The 17,500-nt window shown below is 44.1% G+C and overlaps 1 protein-coding gene across 1 annotated transcript in view; it reads left to right on the top strand.

The window, feature by feature from the left end:
• Window positions 1–17,500, top strand: part of LOC109879947 (dystrophin) — a 237,438-nt gene that overhangs the window by 127,197 nt on the left and 92,741 nt on the right. The window contains 7 exon segments of the mRNA XM_031819531.1: window positions 891–1,061; window positions 1,680–1,805; window positions 5,895–6,029; window positions 6,216–6,368; window positions 7,694–7,864; window positions 15,423–15,545; window positions 15,679–15,851. Coding sequence (XP_031675391.1) covers window positions 891–1,061; window positions 1,680–1,805; window positions 5,895–6,029; window positions 6,216–6,368; window positions 7,694–7,864; window positions 15,423–15,545; window positions 15,679–15,851 — 1,052 coding nt within the window.

Raw genomic sequence — 17,500 nt, 5'->3', positions numbered from 1 at the left:
ATACACCTGTCCTCAAGGTACACAATACACCTGTACACAATATACCTGTCCTCAAGGTACACAAGGCACCTGTCCTCAAGGTACACAACACACCTGACCTCAAGGTACACATCTACCTGTCCTCAATGTCTCTTAGCTGTGTTGTTATTGTGTGTGTGTGTCTATGTGTATATAGTGATGGTGTGTCTATGTGTGTAATGATGGTGTGTCTATATGTATAATGATGGTGTGTCTATATGTGTATAATGATGGTGTGTCTATATGTATGTAGTGATGGTGTGTCTATGTGTGTATAACGATGGTGTGTCTATATGTGTAATGATGGTGTGTCTATGTGTATAATGATGGTGTGTCTATATATGTATAATGATGGTGTGTCTATATGTATGTAGTGATGGTGTGTCTATGTGTGTATAATGATGGTGTGTATATATGTATGTAGTGATGGTGTGTCTATGTGTGTATAATGATGGTGTGTCTATATGTGTGTTATGATCATGTGTCTATATGTGTGTAATGATGGTGTGTCTGTGTGTAATGATGGTGTGTCTGTGTGTATAATGATGGTGTGTCTATGTGTATAATGATGGTGTGTCTATGTGTGTATAATGATGGTGTGTCTATGTGTATAATGATGGTGTGTCTATGTGTATAATGATGGTGTGTCTATATATGTATAATGATGGTGTGTCTATATGTGTATAATGATGGTGTGTCTATGTGTGTAATGATGGTGTGTCTATATGTGTGTAATGATGGTGTGTCTATATGTATGTAATGATGGTGTGTCTATGTGTGTATAATGATGGTGTGTCTATGTGTGTAATGAGGATGTGTCTATATGTATAATGATGGTGTGTCTGTGTGTATAATGATGGTGTGTTTCTCAGGGTCTGCGTGGGGACTTGGAGGTGATGCATGGTAAGGTGGAGGCGGTGCGGGTGCTACACCAGGGTCTGATGGGTACTTGTGGGGAACACTGCCAGGCACAGCTGGGGCCCAAACTGGAAAAGTTCAACCAGCGTTTTGACAGCATCGCACAGCGCATCACTGCAGGACAGGTACTGACCCCCTGCCCTCTAACTAAGCCAGTTCATTGCCCTTTGACCACATCTCTCTCTATCCTGACCCCCTGCCCTCTAACTAAGCCAGTTCATTGCCTTTCGACCACATCTCTCTCTATACTGACCCCCTGCCCTCTAACTAAGCCAGTTCATTGCCTTTTGACCACATCTCTCTCTATACTGACCCCCTGCCCTCTAACTAAGCCAGTTCATTGCCTTTTGACCTCATCTCTCTCTATACTGACCCCCTGCCCTCTAACTAAGCCAGTTCATTGCCTTTTGACCTCATCTCTCTCTATACTGACCCCCTGCCCTCTAACTAAGCCAGTTCATTGCCTTTTGACCACATCTCTCTCTATCCTCTACAGTCCTGTGTGTTTATATGAAGAGATCCTCCACAAACAGTCAGACAACATTCTCAAATGGAGAAATATCTTAGTCATTTCTGTAGGCCATGATGCACAAAGTGCATCAAAGTTTACATGATTGTGTGTGTGCGCGTGCACGTGTGTGCGCACGTGTGTGTGTGTGTGTGTGTGTGTGTGTGTGTGTGTGTGTGTGTGTGTGTGTGTGTGTGTGTGTGTGTGTGTGTGTGTGGTGTGTGTGTGTGTGTAGGCAGCAGCATCAGCGGTGGAGGTGGAGCAGTTCCACAGTGAAGCTAAGATCTGGCTGGACCTGCTGGAGGAAGAAGAGAAACAGGGAGAGAACCTCAAGGAGGAAGATTTCACAGGACAGGACGGGGTAACACACACGCTTCTATTCTGTTCTATTCCATTCTGTTCTGTTCTGTTCTATTCCATTCTGTTCTATTCCATTCTGTTCTATTCTGTTCTGTTCTATTCCATTCTGTTCTATTCTGTTCTGTTCTATTCTGTTCTGTTCTATTCCATTCTGTTCTATTCCATTCTGTTCTATTCTGTTCTGTTCTATTCTGTTCTGTTCTATACTGTTCTGTTCTATTCCATTCTGTTCTATTCTGTTCTGTTCTATTCTGTTCTGTTCTGTTCTATTCTGTTCTGTTCTATTCTGTTCTATTCTGTTCTATTCCATTCTGTTCTATTCTGTTCTGTTCTATTCCATTCTGTTCTATTCCATTCTGTTCTATTCTGTTCTGTTCTGTTCTATACTGTTCTATTATATTCGGTTCTATTCTGTTCTATTCTGTTCTGTTCTATACTGTTCTGTTCTATTCCATTCTGTTCTATTCTGTTCTGTTCTATTCTGTTCTGTTCTGTTCTATTCTGTTCTGTTCTATTCTGTTCTGTTCTGTTCTATTCCATTCTGTTCTATTCTGTTCTGTTCTATTCTGTTCTGTTCTATTCCATTCTGTTCTATTCTGTTCTGTTCTATTCTATTCTATTCTGTTCTATTCCATTCTGTTCTATTCTGTTCTATTCTGTTCTATTCTGTTCTGTTCTATTCTTTCTATCTGGTTCTGTCTATTCTGTTTCTGTTCTGTTCTGTTCTATCCATTCTGTTCTATTCTGTTCTGTTCTGTTCTATTCCATTCTGTTTCTATTCTGTTCTGTTCTATTCTGTTCTATTCTGTTCTATTCCGTTCTGTTCTATTCTGTTCTATTCTATTCTGTTCTATTCTGTTCTATTCTGTTCTATTCTGTATGTTCTATTCTGTTCTGTCTATTCTGTTCTAATTCTGTTCTATTCCATTCTGTTCATTCTGTTCTGTTCTGTTCTGTTCTATTCCATTCTGTTCTATTCTGTTCTGTCTATTCTGTTCTGTTCTGTTCTATTCCATTCTGTTCTATTCCATTCTGTTCTATTCTGTTCTAATTCTATTCTGTTCTGTTCTGTTCTATTCCATTCTGTCTATTCTGTTCTTGTTCTATTCTGTTCTATTCTGTTCTATTCCATTCTGTTCTATTCTGTTCTGTTCTGTTCTATTCCATTCTGTTCTATTTTTCTTGTTACTTGTTATGTTCTGTTCTGTTCTATTCCATTCTGTTCTATTCTGTTCTGTTCTGTCTATTCCATTCTGTTTCTATTCTGTTCTGATTCTATTCTGTTCTGTTCTGTTCTATTCCATTCTGTTCTATTCTGTTCTGTTCTATTCTGTTCTGTTCTGTTCTATTCCATTCTGTTCTATTCTGTTCTATTCTATTCTGTTCTATTCTGTTCTATTCTGTTCTATTCTGTTATGTTCTATTCTGTTCTATTCCATTCTGTTCTATTCTGTTCTATTCTATTCTGTTCTATTCTGTTCTATTCTATTCTGTTCTATTCTATTCTGTTCTATTCTGTTCTATTCTGTTCTGTTCTGTTCTATTCTGTTCTATTCTATTCTGTTCTATTATGTTCTATTCCATTCTGTTCTATTCTGTTCTGTTCTGTTCTATTAGCATTCTGTTCTATTCTGTTCTATTCTATTCTGTTCTGTTCTATTCCATTCTGTGCATTCTATTCTGTTCTGTTCTGTTCTATTCATTCTGTTCTAGTCTGTTCTATTCTATTCTGTTCTGTTCTGTTCTATTCCATTCTGTTCTATTCTGTTCTGTTTCTATTCTGTTCTGTTCTATTCTGTTCTATTCTATTCTGTTCTGTTCTATTCTATTCTGTTATATTCTGTTCTATTCTGTTCTATTCTATTCTGTTCTGTTCTGTTCTATTCTGTTCTATTCTGTTCTATTCTATTCTGTTCTATTCTGTTCTGTTCTATTCTGTTCTATTCTATTATGTCTATTCTGTTCTATTCTGTTCTGTTATATTCTGTTCTGTTCTATTCTGTTCTATCTATTCTGTTCTATTCTGTTCTATTCTATTCTGTTCTATTCTGTTCTATTCTGTTCTATTCTGTTCTGTTCTATTCCTGTTCTATTCTTATTCTAGTTCTATTCTGTTCTATTCTATTCTGTTCTATTATGTTCTATTCTATTCTGTCTGTTCTGTTCTATTATGTTCTATTTCTGTTCTATTCTGTTCTATTCTATTTCTGTTCTATTCTGTTCTGTTCTGTTCTATTATGTTCTATTTCTGTTCTATTCTGTTCTATTCTATTCTGTTCTATTCTGTTTCTATTCTATTCTGTTCTATTATGTTCTATTTCTGTTCTTTCATTCAAGTAACTTCTTCATATCTCTCTCTCTCTTTCTCTCTCTTCTCCCCTATATCTCTCACTCTCTCTCTTTCTCTCTCTTCTCCCCTATATCTCTCACTCTCTCTCTTTCTCTCTATTCTCCCCTATATCTTCTCACGCTCTCTCTTCTCTCCTCTTCTCCCCTATATCTCTCACTCTCTCTCTTTCTCTCTATTCTCCCTATATCTCTCACTCCTCTCTTTCTCTCTCTTCTCCCCTATATCTCTCACTCTCTCTCTTTCTCTCTATTCTCCCCTATATCTCTCACTCTCTCTCTTTCTCTCTATTCTCCCCTATATCTCTCTCTTTCTCTCTCTCTCCCCATCTCTTTCTCTCATCCATCTCTCTCCCCTCTTCTATCTCTCCCCAATCTCTCTCTCCCCCCGATCTCTCTCCCCCATCTCTCTCTCTCTCCCCCCCATCTCTCTCTGTTGCTTTTATCCCTACTTTCCCTCCCCCATCTCTCTCTCCCCATGATCTCTCTCCCCCATCTCTCTCTCCCCCCGATCTCTCTCCCCCATCTCTCTCCCCCATCTCTCTCTCTCCACATGATCTCTCTCCCCCATCTCTCTCTCTCCCCATGATCTCTCTCCCCCATCTCTCTGCTCTCCCTCTCTCTCTCTCCCCAATCTCTCTCTCTCTCCCTCTCTCCCCCTGATCTCTCTCCCCCATCTCTCTCTCTCTTCTCCCCTATATCTCCTACTCTCTCTCTTTCTCTCTCTCCTCTCCATCTCTTTCTCTCCCCCATCTCTCTCTTCCCCTCCTCCTATCTCTCTCCTCCCCCATCTCTCTCTCACCATACACTCTCTCTCTCCCCCCCCCGATCTTCTCTCCCCATCTCTCTCTCTCCCCCCATCTCTCTCTCTCCCCATGATCTCTCTCCCCCATCTCTCTCTCTCCCCATGATCTCTCTCCCCCATCTTCTCTCTCTCCCTTTCTCTCTCTCCCCGATCTCTCTCCCCCATCTCTCTCTCTCTCTCCCCCCGATCTCTCTCCCCCATCTCTCTCTCTCCCCCCCCATCTCTCTCTCTCCCCCCCGATCTCTCTCCCCATCTCTCTCCCCGATCTCTCTCCCCATCTCTCTCTCTCTCCCTCTCTCTCTCTCTCCCCCGATCTCTCTCCCCCATCTCTCTCTCTCTCTCCCCGATCTCTCTCCCCCATCTCTCTCTCTCTCTCTCCCCCGATCTCTCTCCCCCATCTCTCTCTCTCTCTCTCCCCCAATCTCTCTCCCCATCTCTCTCTCTCTCTCCCCTCCTCTATCTCTCCCCAATCTTTCTCTATCTCTCTCCCCCATCTCTCTCTCACATACACTCTCTCTCTCCCCCCCCGATCTCTCTCCCCATCTCTCTCTCCCCATCTCTCTCTCTCCCCTTGATCTCTCTCCCCCATCTCTCTCTCTCCCTTTCTCTCTCTCCCCCGATCTCTCTCCCCCATCTCTCTCTCTCTCTCCCCCCGATCTCTCTCCCCCATCTCTCTCTCTCTCCCCCCCATCTCTCTCCCCATCTCTCTCCCCGATCTCTCTCCCCCATCTCTCTCTCTCCCTCTCTCTCTCTCCCCCATCTCTCTCTCTCTCTCTCCCCCAATCTCTCTCCCCATCTCTCTCTCTCTCCCCGATCTCTCTCCCCGATCCCTCTCCCCCCATCTCTCTCTCTCCCTCTCTCTCCCCCTGATCTCTCTCCCCCATCTCTCTCTCTCTCTCCCCCATCTCTGTCTCTCTCTGTCTCTTCTCTCTGTTGTAGAACTGTGAGGAGGGGGCAGTGAAGGAGCTGTTGCTGAAAGGACAGAAGCTACAGAGGAGAGTTCCAGACCTGGACAAGAAAGAACAGATCAGAATCAAACACAATCAGCTCAACACTAAATACAACAGTGTCATGGTGCAGTATACAGTCTGGGAATAATGACAACATTAAGAAATATATAATGTTGTACCATTCTATCATTAGTTCACCTGATTGTGTGTGTGCGTGTGCGTATGTGTGTGTGCGTGTGTGTGTGTGTGTGTGTGTGTGTGTGTGCGTGTGTGCGTGTGTGTGTGTGTGTGTGTGTGTGTGTGTGTGTAGGACCTGCGTGGTGTGAGGAGGAGGAAGGCCCTAGCGATAGCCCCCCAGTGGTATCAGTACCGTAGGAAGACTGATGACCTTCTCCAGTGGCTGGACGACATTGAGAGGAGCGTGGCTGAACTACCTGATCCAGCAGAGGAACAGAGGGTTAAGGTGAAACCCTCTCTCTTCCTGTCTCTATATCTGTCTCTCCCTTTATATCTCACTCTGATCTAGCTGTCTGTCTCTCTCTTCTCCTCTCTCTCTGTCTCTCTTCTCCTCTCTTTCTGTCTCTCTTCTCCTCTCTTTCTGTCTCTCTCTTCTCCTCTCTTTCTGTCTCTCTTCCTCTCTCTTTCTGTCTCTCTCTTCTCCTCTCTTTCTGTCTCTCTTCTCCTCTCTTTCTGTCTCTCTTCTCCTCTCTTTCTGTCTCTCTCTTCTCCTCTCTTTCTGTCTCTCTTCTCCTCTCTTTCTGTCTCTCTCTTCTCCTCTCTTTCTGTCTCTCTTCTCCTCTCTTTCTGTCTCTCTTCTCCTCTCTTTCTGTCTCTCTCTTCTCCTCTCTTTCTGTCTCTCTTCCTCTCTCTTTCTGTCTCTCTCTTCTCCTCTCTTTCTGTCTCTCTTCTCCTCTCTTTCTGTCTCTCTTCTCCTCTCTTTCTGTCTCTCTTCTCCTCTCTGTTTAAATATGTATTTCTCTGAGTGTAATCTGACAGTGTGTGTCTTTGTTCCAGGTGATCAAAATGACATTCCGCTAAATTGAACTCCTCTTGAGAGTCACCTGTCATTCTCACCTGTACCTGAAACTACCAGCACTAGATGTCTGTCTGTCTGTCTCTCTGTCTTCCAGTCTGTCTTCCAGTCTGTCTTTCTGTCTGTCCGCTCATTTCACCGCTTCTTTTCTGCCCTGCCCTCTAACAGAGGGTTTTCACATTTATTAAAGTCTGTACCAGATGAAGCCAGACATACTCTCCTTGTGAATCTTCTCTCTCCTCATTTCCCTGATCTAATAAAAAGGGACTCTTATTGTGAATCTTCTCTCTCTTCATTTCCCTGATCTAACTGGAAAGAGTAGATGGTTTCTCCTCTTTCTGGGGAGAATGATCCTGAATGATCCTGAATGATCCTGAATGATCACTGATCCTGAATGATCACTCCCCTGCATGGAAGAGTGTGTGTCTTCCTTATGTGTGTGAGTGAAATCTCTCCCCTGTATGGCTGGTCTGCTAACTGGGTTTTCTCCAAGGTGTGTGTGTGTGTGTGTGTGTGTGTGTGTGTGTGTGTGTGTGTGTGTGTGTAGGTGTGTGTGTGTGTGTGTGTGTGTGTGTGTGTGTGTGTGTGTGTGTGTGTGTGTGTGTGTGTGTGTGTGTGTGTGTGTGTGTGTGTGTGTGTTCGTGTGTGTTCGTGTGTGTTCGTGTGTGTTCGTGTTTGTGTGTGTGTGTGTGTGTGTGTGTGTGACTGATATTCCCCCTGGGTGTGACTCTGGCTGGTTTTGTCCCATTCACTAGGAGATTGGCTCAGAGTTCGATGAGAAGAGTGAGGATCTGAAAGAGGTGCAGGGATTGGCCAAAGAACTGTCAGACGCAGGGGCGACCTCGCTGGTGCAGCCCCGCCTCCTCCAGCTCAACACACGCTGGCAGGAGGTGGAGGCTAAATTCACCCCCTACCGCCGACAAAGTGTGAGTTCCCCCTGCCCCGTGCCAATCTGCGCCGTGCCAACTTGTCCCGTGTCAACCAGGGTTGGGTTCAATTCCATTTAAATCCTGTTGAATTCAGGAAGTAATCTGAAATTCCAATTCTCTTCAATGCTTTTCAATGAGCAACATTTGGAATTGGAATTTGGTTTACTTTCTCAATTGATTGGAATTGACAGCATTCCCTGGTGCCAACTTACCCCTGCCCGCTAGCTAGTAAGAACCAACTACTAATTATAACCTGGATTGAGCTGTCATTGAAGTCACTAATCCATTAATCAAATAGGAAAGACAAATATCAACCAACTCACTGATCAAATAAAGGGCTCCTGAATGAGTGAGATGCAAACACCAGACGTTGATATGATGTAGTTAACCTGTATATCCTAGTCCAGACAGACAGCAGGTATATCCTAGTCCAGACAGACAGCAGGTATATCCTAGTCCAGTCAGACAGCAGGTATATCCTAGTCCAGACAGACAGCAGGTATATCCTAGTCCAGACAGACAGCAGGTATATTCTAGTCCAGACAGACAGCAGGTATATCCTAGTCCAGACAGACAGCAGGTATATCCTAGTCCAGACAGACAGCAGGTATATTCTAGTCCAGTCAGACAGCAGGTATATCATAGTCCAGTCAGACAGCAGGTATATTCTAGTCCGGACAGACAGCAGGTATATTCTAGTCCAGTCAGACAGCAGGTATATCATAGTCCAGTCAGACAGCAGGTATATTCTAGTCCAGACAGACAGCAGGTATATCCTAGTCCAGACAGACAGCAGGTATATCCTAGTCCAGACAGACAGCAGGTATATCCTAGTCCAGACAGACAGCAGGTATATCCTAGTCCAGTCAGACAGCAGGTATATCATAGTCCAGACAGACAGCAGGTATATCCTAGTCTAGACAGACAGCAGGTATATCCTAGTCCAGACAGACAGCAGGTATATCCTAGTCCAGACAGACAGCAGGTATATCCTAGTCCAGACAGACAGCAGGTATATCCTAGTCTAGACAGACAGCAGGTATATTCTAGTCCAGACAGACAGCAGGTATATCCTAGTCCAGACAGACAGCAGGTATATCCTAGTCCAGACAGACAGCAGGTATATTCTAGTCCAGACAGACAGCAGGTATATTCTAGTCCAGACAGACAGCAGGTATATCCTAGTCCAGACAGACAGCAGGTATATCCTAGTCCAGACAGACAGCAGGTATATCCTAGTCCAGACAGACAGCAGGTATATCCTAGTCTAGACAGACAGCAGGTATATCCTAGTCTAGACAGACAGCAGGTATATTCTAGTCCAGTCAGACAGCAGGTATATCCTAGTCTAGACAGATAGCAGGTATATCCTAGTCTAGACAGACAGCAGGTATACCCTAGTCTAGACAGACAGCAGGTATATCCTAGTCCAGTCAGACAGCAGGTATATGCTAGTCCAGTCAGACAGCAGGTATATCATAGTCCAGTCAGACAGCGGGTATATCCTAGTCCAATCAGACCGCAGGTATATTCTAGTCCAATCAAACGGCAGGTATATCCTAGTCTAGACAGACAGCAGGTATATCCTAGTCCAGTCCGACAGCAGGTATATCCTAGTCTAGACAGACAGCAGGTATATCCTAGTCTAGACAGACAGCAGGTATATCCTAGTCCAGTCCGACAGCAGGTATATCCTAGTCTAGACAGACAGCAGGTATATCCTAGTCTAGACAGACAGCAGGTATATCCTAGTCCAGTCAGACAGCGGGTATATCCTAGTCCAATCAGACAGCAGGTATATTCTAGTCCAATCAGACGGCAGGTATATCCTAGTCCAGTCCGATAGCAGGTCTCTTAACAAGGGTCTGTTAACAAGTTATTGAAGGCCCAGAGCCAAGCCAACTAGATGACATGTAGCTTTCAGACAGTATTACTGAGGGGATGATGTGTAGCTTTCAGACAGTATTACTGAGGGGATGATGTGTAGCTTTCAGACAGTATTACTGAGGGGATGATGACATGTAGCCTTCAGACAGTATTACTGAGGGGATGATGTGTAGCTTTCAGACAGTATTACTGAGGGGATGATGTGTAGCTTTCAGACAGTATTACTGAGGGGATGATGTGTAGCCTTCAGACAGTATTACTGAGGGGATGATGATATGTAGCTTTCAGACAGTATTACTGAGGGGATGATATGTAGCTTTCAGACAGTATTACTGAGGGGATGATGACATGTAGCTTTCAGACAGTATTACTGAGGGGATGATGATATGTAACCTTCAGACAGTATTACTGAGGGGATGATGTGTAACTTTCAGACAGTATTACTGAGGGGATGATATGTAGCTTTCAGACAGTATTACTGAGAGGATGATGATATGTAGCCTTCAGACAGTATTACTGAGGGGATGATATGTAGCTTTCAGTCAGTATTACTGAGGGGATGACATGTAGCTTTCAGACAGTATTACTGAGGGGATGATGACATGTAGCTTTCAGACAGTATTACTGAGAGGATGATGATATGTAGCTTTCAGACAGTATTACTGAGGGGATGATGACATGTAGCTTTCAGACAGTATTACTGAGGGGATGATGACATGTAGCTTTCAGACAGTATTACTGAGGGGATGATGACATGTAGCTTTCAGACAGTATTACTGAGGGGATGATGACATGTAGCCTTCAGACAGTATTAATGAATGGGTTTTTTCTAGTTTTCCTCCTCAGTTGCATCATCCAGGTGTTCATCCCTCCATTCTTCCCTCAGTGTGTGAAGAAGCAGCATGTTACACACCTGGCCTCTGATTTGCTGTTCTGTTGTGTTATGTTTCTGGTTTCCTGCCTCACATCACCACTGCATGTCCTGTCAATCAACATGGGTTGTGTCAATCACAGTCACCTGACCCCTGTCTGGAGTCACAACCAATCAATGACCCTCATGTATGTATCCAGTCACCCAATGAAAACGCACCATACTCAAATCTTCACACAGGGCTCCACACACATGAACACCTGCCTGTGTGGCAGGGCTGATGAATGAAACATTGGATTGGTGTGGAGGAGGAGTGTGTTTAGTCATGTGAGTTGGATCATAGGGACATTTGGCTGCTTTTACAACATCTGTCACAAGCATCAGTAGACCACACAACAAGACAAGCATCAGTAGACCACACAACAAGACAAGCATCAGTAGATCACAAAACAAGCATCAGTAGATCACACAACAAGACAAGCATCAGTAGACCACACAACAAGACAAGCATCAGTAGATCACACAACAAGACAAGCATCAGTAGACCACACAACAAGACAAGCATCAGTAGATCACACAACAAGACAAGCATCAGTAGATCACAAAACAAGACAAGCATCAGTAGACCACAAAACAAAACAAGACAAGCATCAGTAGACCACACAACAAGACAAGCATCAGTAGACCACACAACAAGACAAGCATCAGTAGACCACAAAACAAGACAGGCATCAGTAGACCACAAAACAAGACAAGCATCAGTAGACCACACAACAAGCATCAGTAGACCACACAACAAGCATCAGTAGACCACACAACAAGACAAGCATCAGTAGATCACAAAACAAGACAAGCATCAGTAGATCACAAAACAAGACAAGCATCAGTAGACCACAAAACAAGCATCAGTAGACCACAAAACAAGCATCAGTAGATCACAAAACAAGACAAGCATCAGTAGATCACAAAACAAGACAAGCATCAGTAGACCACAAAACAAGACAGGCATCAGTAGACCACACAACAAGCATCAGTAGACCACACAACAAGCATCAGTAGACCACAAAACAAGCATCAGTAGACCACAAAACAAGACAAGCATCAGTAGACCACAAAACAAGACAGGCATCAGTAGACCACAAAACAAGCATCAGTAGACCACACAACAAGCATCAGTAGACCACAAAACAAGCATCAGTAGACCACAAAACAAGCATCAGTAGACCACAAAACAAGACAAGCATCAGTAGACCACAAAACAAGACAAGCATCAGTAGACCACAAAACAAGACAAGCATCAGTAGACCACAAGACAAGACAAGCATCAGTAGACCACAAAACAAGACAAGCATCAGTAGACCACAAAACAAGACACGCATCAGTAGACCACAAAACAAGACAGGCATCAGTAGACCACAAAACAAGACAAACATCAGTAGACCACAAAACAAGACAGGCATCAGTAGACCACAAAACAGGACAAGCATCAGTAGACCACGAAACAGGACAAGCATCAGTAGACCACAAAACAAGCATCAGTAGACCACAAAACAAGCATCAGTAGACCACAGGACAAGACAAGCATCAGTAGACCACAAAACAAGACAAGCATCAGTAGACCACAAACAAGACAAGCATCAGTAGACCACAAAACAAGACAAGCATCAGTAGACCACAAAACAAGACAAGCATCAGTAGACCACAAAACAAGACAAGCATCAGTAGACCACAAAACAGGACAAGCATCAGTAGACCACAAAACAAGCATCAGTAGACCACAAAACAAGCATCAGTAGACCACAAAACAAGACAAGCATCAGTAGACCACAAAACAAGACAAGCATCAGTAGACCACAAAACAAGACAAGCATCAGTAGACCACAAAACAAGACAAGCATCAGTAGACCACAAAACAAGACAAACCCACATGTAGTCTACATCCATCTATATTTGGCAAGGCATACAGTATCAACAGTGAACACACATTTGAACACTATGGTGGCTGTTTCCGTCACGGTACGTCAATGACCCCTCCACTTCCTGGACCCCAGGAAGTGTATCTGCTGCCAAAGCAGCAGCTAATGGGGATCCATAATAAATACCAATGACCAGGTATTTAACTGTGAAATCCCACTGTATTTACACCGTATAGACCTATGAATGACTACTTCTGTCCTCGTGACTGAACCTACTCTGCCATAGCCTAGTTCCATATCTGTTGGTGCTGTGTAGCCGACTGGTTGGAACCAGGCTAACTTTAACATACTCTAAACACACAACGCACCTCTTTGTGCCTGTCAAATCACAACGCACCTCTTTGTGCCTGTCAAATCACAACGCACCTCTTTGTGCCTGTCAAATCACAACGCACCTCTTTGTGCCTGTCAAATCACAACGCGATCCATGTTCTGATCATTAAGAAACAGAGCCGACATAAGAGGTGAGATGGTTATGTCTTGATGTTGTTGTATTTGGGCTAAAAAGGTGAGTTGAAGTGCTGTTGTGAAGTTCTGGGGAACGCTGTTAGGTGCATGATGGGATTGTTGGATGACTTCCATTGGGTTACAATTAAGAGCAATACACAGCAAACGGACATCTACAGGGACACAATCAAACTGTACCTTTTACACCCTGCTGTTTCTGTGCATATGACAAATCCACGTGTAAATCAGGTATAAGACAGTGAGCTACACTGAGTAACGAACTGTGTTTATGAAAGGATGGATTAAACACTACTGACTGGCTCATTAAACTCTCTTCTGCTCTGTCTGTCAGACTCTAAATGAACTTTACCGACACCAGTGTCCTCAATCACCTTTCTCCCTGTTCGTCAGTGTTTACTCAGGTTTCTATAACCCACACATTATATCAGGTTGTCTATCCTCCTCTCTCTCTCTCTCTCTCTAATTCAACCTTTTCGTCAGTATTTACTCAGGTTTCTATAACCCACACATTATATCAGGTTATCTATCCTCCTCTCTCTCTCTCTCTAATTCAACCTGTTCGTCAGTATTTACTCAGGTTTCTATAACCGACACATTATGTCAGGTTATCTATCCTCCTCTCTCTCTCTCTCTAATTTAACCTGTTCGTCAGTATTTACTCAGGTTTCTATAACCCACACATTATATCAGGCTGTCTGTCCTCCTCTCCTCTCAACACTTAATGACAGGAGAGAGAGTTATGAGTTACTACATCTTATGTTAATGTCCATGTAAAAAACGGAATGAAAATATATATATATATTTTTTAAAGAGAAATAATGTAAAGAGATAGTGAGGGATTCGAGAGATGTTGTACTAGAACACAGCACAGGAATAACAACAAACACTGTCTTGACTGAACCCTCTGTGAAGGTATCTACAGTATATAGTGGTAGGTAGCCTACCCCCTCTGTGAAGGTATCTACAGTATATAGTGGTAGGTAGCCTACCCCCTCTGTGAAGGTACCTACAGTATATAGTGGTAGGTAGCCTACCCCCTCTGTGAAGGTATCTACAGTATGTAGTGGTAGGTAGCCTACCCCCTCTGTGAAGGTATCTACAGTATATATTGGTAGGTAGCCTACCCCCCCTGTGAAGGTATCTACAGTATGTAGTGGTAGGTAGCCTACCCTCTCTGTGAAGGTATCTACAGTATATAGTGGTAGGTAGCCTACCCCCTCTGTGAAAGTATCTACAGTATATATTTGTAGGTAGCCTACCCCCTCTGTGAAGGTATCTACAGTATGTAGTGGTAGGTAGCCTACCCCCTCTGTGAAGGTATCTACAGTATATAGTGGTATGTAGCCTACCCCCTGTGAAGGTATCTACAGTATATATTGGTAGGTAGCCTACCCCCTCTGTGAAGGTATCTACAGTATGTAGTGGTAGGTAGCCTACCCCCTCTGTGAAGGTATCTACAGTATGTAGTGGTAGGTAGCCTACCCACTCTGTGAAGGTATCTACAGTATGTAGTGGTAGGTAGCCTACCCTCTCTGTGAAGGTACCTACAGTATATAGTGGTAGGTAGCCTACCCCCTCTGTGAAGGTATCTACAGTATATATTGGTAGGTAGCCTACCCCCTCTGTGAAGGTATCTACAGTATATATTGGTAGGTAGCCTACCCTCTCTGTGAAGGTACCTACAGTATATAGTGGTAGGTAGCCTACCCCCTCTGTGAAGGTATCTACAGTATATATTGGTAGGTAGCCTACCCCCTCTGTGAAGGTATCTACAGTATATATTGGTAGGTAGCCTACCCTCTCTGTGAAGGTACCTACAGTATATAGTGGTAGGTAGCCTACCCCCTCTGTGAAGGTATCTACAGTATATATTGGTAGGTAGCCTACCCCCTCTGTGAAGGTATCTACAGTATGCAGTAGTAGGGAACCATACCCCCTCTGTGAAGGTATCTATAGTATAAAGTGTGTGTGTGTGTAGCCTATCCTCTCTGTAAAGGTATCTACAGTATGTTGTGGTAGGCAACCTTACCCCCTCTGTGAAGGTATCTATAGTATAAAGTGGTAGGGCAAGGAGGTTTTCCTGACCAAGTACCAGAACAACTCCTGACCCCAGTAGGAATATCAACTGATGAGGATCTATCAGTAATAGATGGCTTTGTGTTTAGTGTTGTTTAATATTGTATAGTTTGTGTAGTTCAGAATAAGTTTGGGGTTATTGTTTAGTTACAATTGAGTGTGTGTGTGTGTGTGTGTGTGTGTGTGTGTGTGTGTGTGTGTGTGTGTGTGTGTGTGTGTGTGTGTGTGTGTGAGTGTGTGTGTGTGTGTGTGTGTGTGTGTATATGTGTGTGTGTAGGAGTACCTGGGAGAGCTGCAGACCCTGCTGCGTTCCGTCTCTGAGACAGACTTCCAACTGAACTCTCCTGAGTACTGGCAGGCCGTCTTCTATAACCTACCCCAGCAGGGACAGTGCCTTCAGGTCAGTGTGTGTGTGTGTGCGTGTGTGTGCGTGTTTCATACTGTTGGTTTCAAACCTGTATATGTACGTGTGTGTGTGTGGTTAACATGTGTGTGTGTGTGCGTGCCTGTCTGCCTACGTCCCTGTGTCTCAGGAGGTGAAGGTGAATCTGAAGAACCTCCGCCCCCCTGTAGAGGGCGCTCTAGCCAGGAGAGAGGAGGTGGTGGCCATCGCCACTCCAGCAGAGAGAACCAGGGTTCAGGAGACAGCTCTGCTGCTCAACACTAACTGGGACAAAGTCAACAAGTTGTACCTGGACAGGCTCAGGTACGTACCAGGAATAATGGGAATCTATTGGGGACACACTGGGGTTACTAACTCTGGACAGGAAGGACTGGGTCAACAGGTGAAGACAAACTAGACCAGGGAGGGCCAACCCTCCTCATGGGGACACACAGGGGTTACTAACTCTGGACAGGAAGGACTGGGTCAACAGGTGAAGACAAACTAGACCAGGGAGGACCAACCCTCCTCATGGGGACACACAGGCGTTACTAACTCTGGACAGGAAGGACTGGGTCAACAGGTGAAGACAAACTAGACCAGGGAGGACCAACCCTCCTCATGCGGACACACAGGGGTTACTAACTCTGGACAGGAAGGACTGGGTCAACAGGTGAAGACAAACTAGACCAGGGAGGACCAACCCTCCTCATGGGGGCACACAGGGGTTACTAACTCTGGACAGGAAGGACTGGGTCAACAGGTGAAGACAAACTAGACCAGGGAGGGCCAACCCTCCTCATGGGGAGACACCAGGTGTGAGCTGTTTAACTAGGAGACCAGGGGGGCCAACCCTCCTCATGGGGAGACACCAGTTGTGAGCTGTTTAACTAGGAGACCAGGGGGGCCAACCCTCCTCATGGGGAGACACCAGGTGTGAGCTGTTTAACTAGGAGACCAGGGGGCCAACCCTCCTCATGGGGAGACACCAGTTGTGAGCTGTTTAACTAGGAGACCAGGGGGGCCAACCCTCCTCATGGGGAGACACCAGGTGTGAGCTGTTTAACTAGGAGACCAGGGGGGGGGGGCAACCCTCCTCATGGGGTTGTTAACTAAGTAGACAAGCTACAGTAACATCGTCACCACTAGACTAACTAACTAGTAGACAAGCTACAGTAACATCATCACCACTAGACTAACTAACTAGTAGACAATCTACAGTAACATCATCACCACTAGACTAACTAACTAGTAGACAAGCTACAGTAACATCATCACCACTAGACTAACTAACTAGTAGACAAGCTACAGTACATCATCACCACTAGACTAACTAACTAGTAGACAAGCTACAGTAACATCATCACCACTAGACTAACTAACTAGACAAGCTACAGTACATCATCACCACTAGACTAACTAACTAGTAGACAATCTACAGTAACATCATCACCACTAGACTAACTAACTAGTAGACAAGCTACAGTAACATCATCACCACTAGACTAACTAACTAGTAGACAAGCTACAGTACATCATCACCACTAGACTAACTAACTAGTAGACAAGCTACAGTAACATCATCACCACTAGACTAACTAACTAGACAAGCTACAGTACATCATCACCACTAGACTAACTAACTAGTAGACAAGCTACAGTAACATCATCACCACTAGACTAACTAACTAGACAAGCTACAGTACATCATCACCACTAGACTAACTAACTAGTAGACAAGCTACAGTACATCATCACCACTAGACTAACTAACTAGACAAGCTACAGTAACATCCTCACCACTAGACTAACTAACTAGTAGACAAGCTACAGTACATCATCACCACTAGACTAACTAACTAGTAGACAAGCTACAGTACATCATCACCACTAGACTAACTAACTAGTAGACAAGCTACAGTACATCATCACCACTAGACTAACTAACTAGACAAGCTACAGTAAGATCCTCA

Source organism: Oncorhynchus kisutch, unplaced genomic scaffold (genome assembly GCF_002021735.2).
Source record: "Oncorhynchus kisutch isolate 150728-3 unplaced genomic scaffold, Okis_V2 scaffold2241, whole genome shotgun sequence".
Classification (NCBI taxonomy): domain Eukaryota; kingdom Metazoa; phylum Chordata; class Actinopteri; order Salmoniformes; family Salmonidae; genus Oncorhynchus; species Oncorhynchus kisutch.
This window is presented reverse-complemented; position numbering and strand designations above follow the sequence as displayed.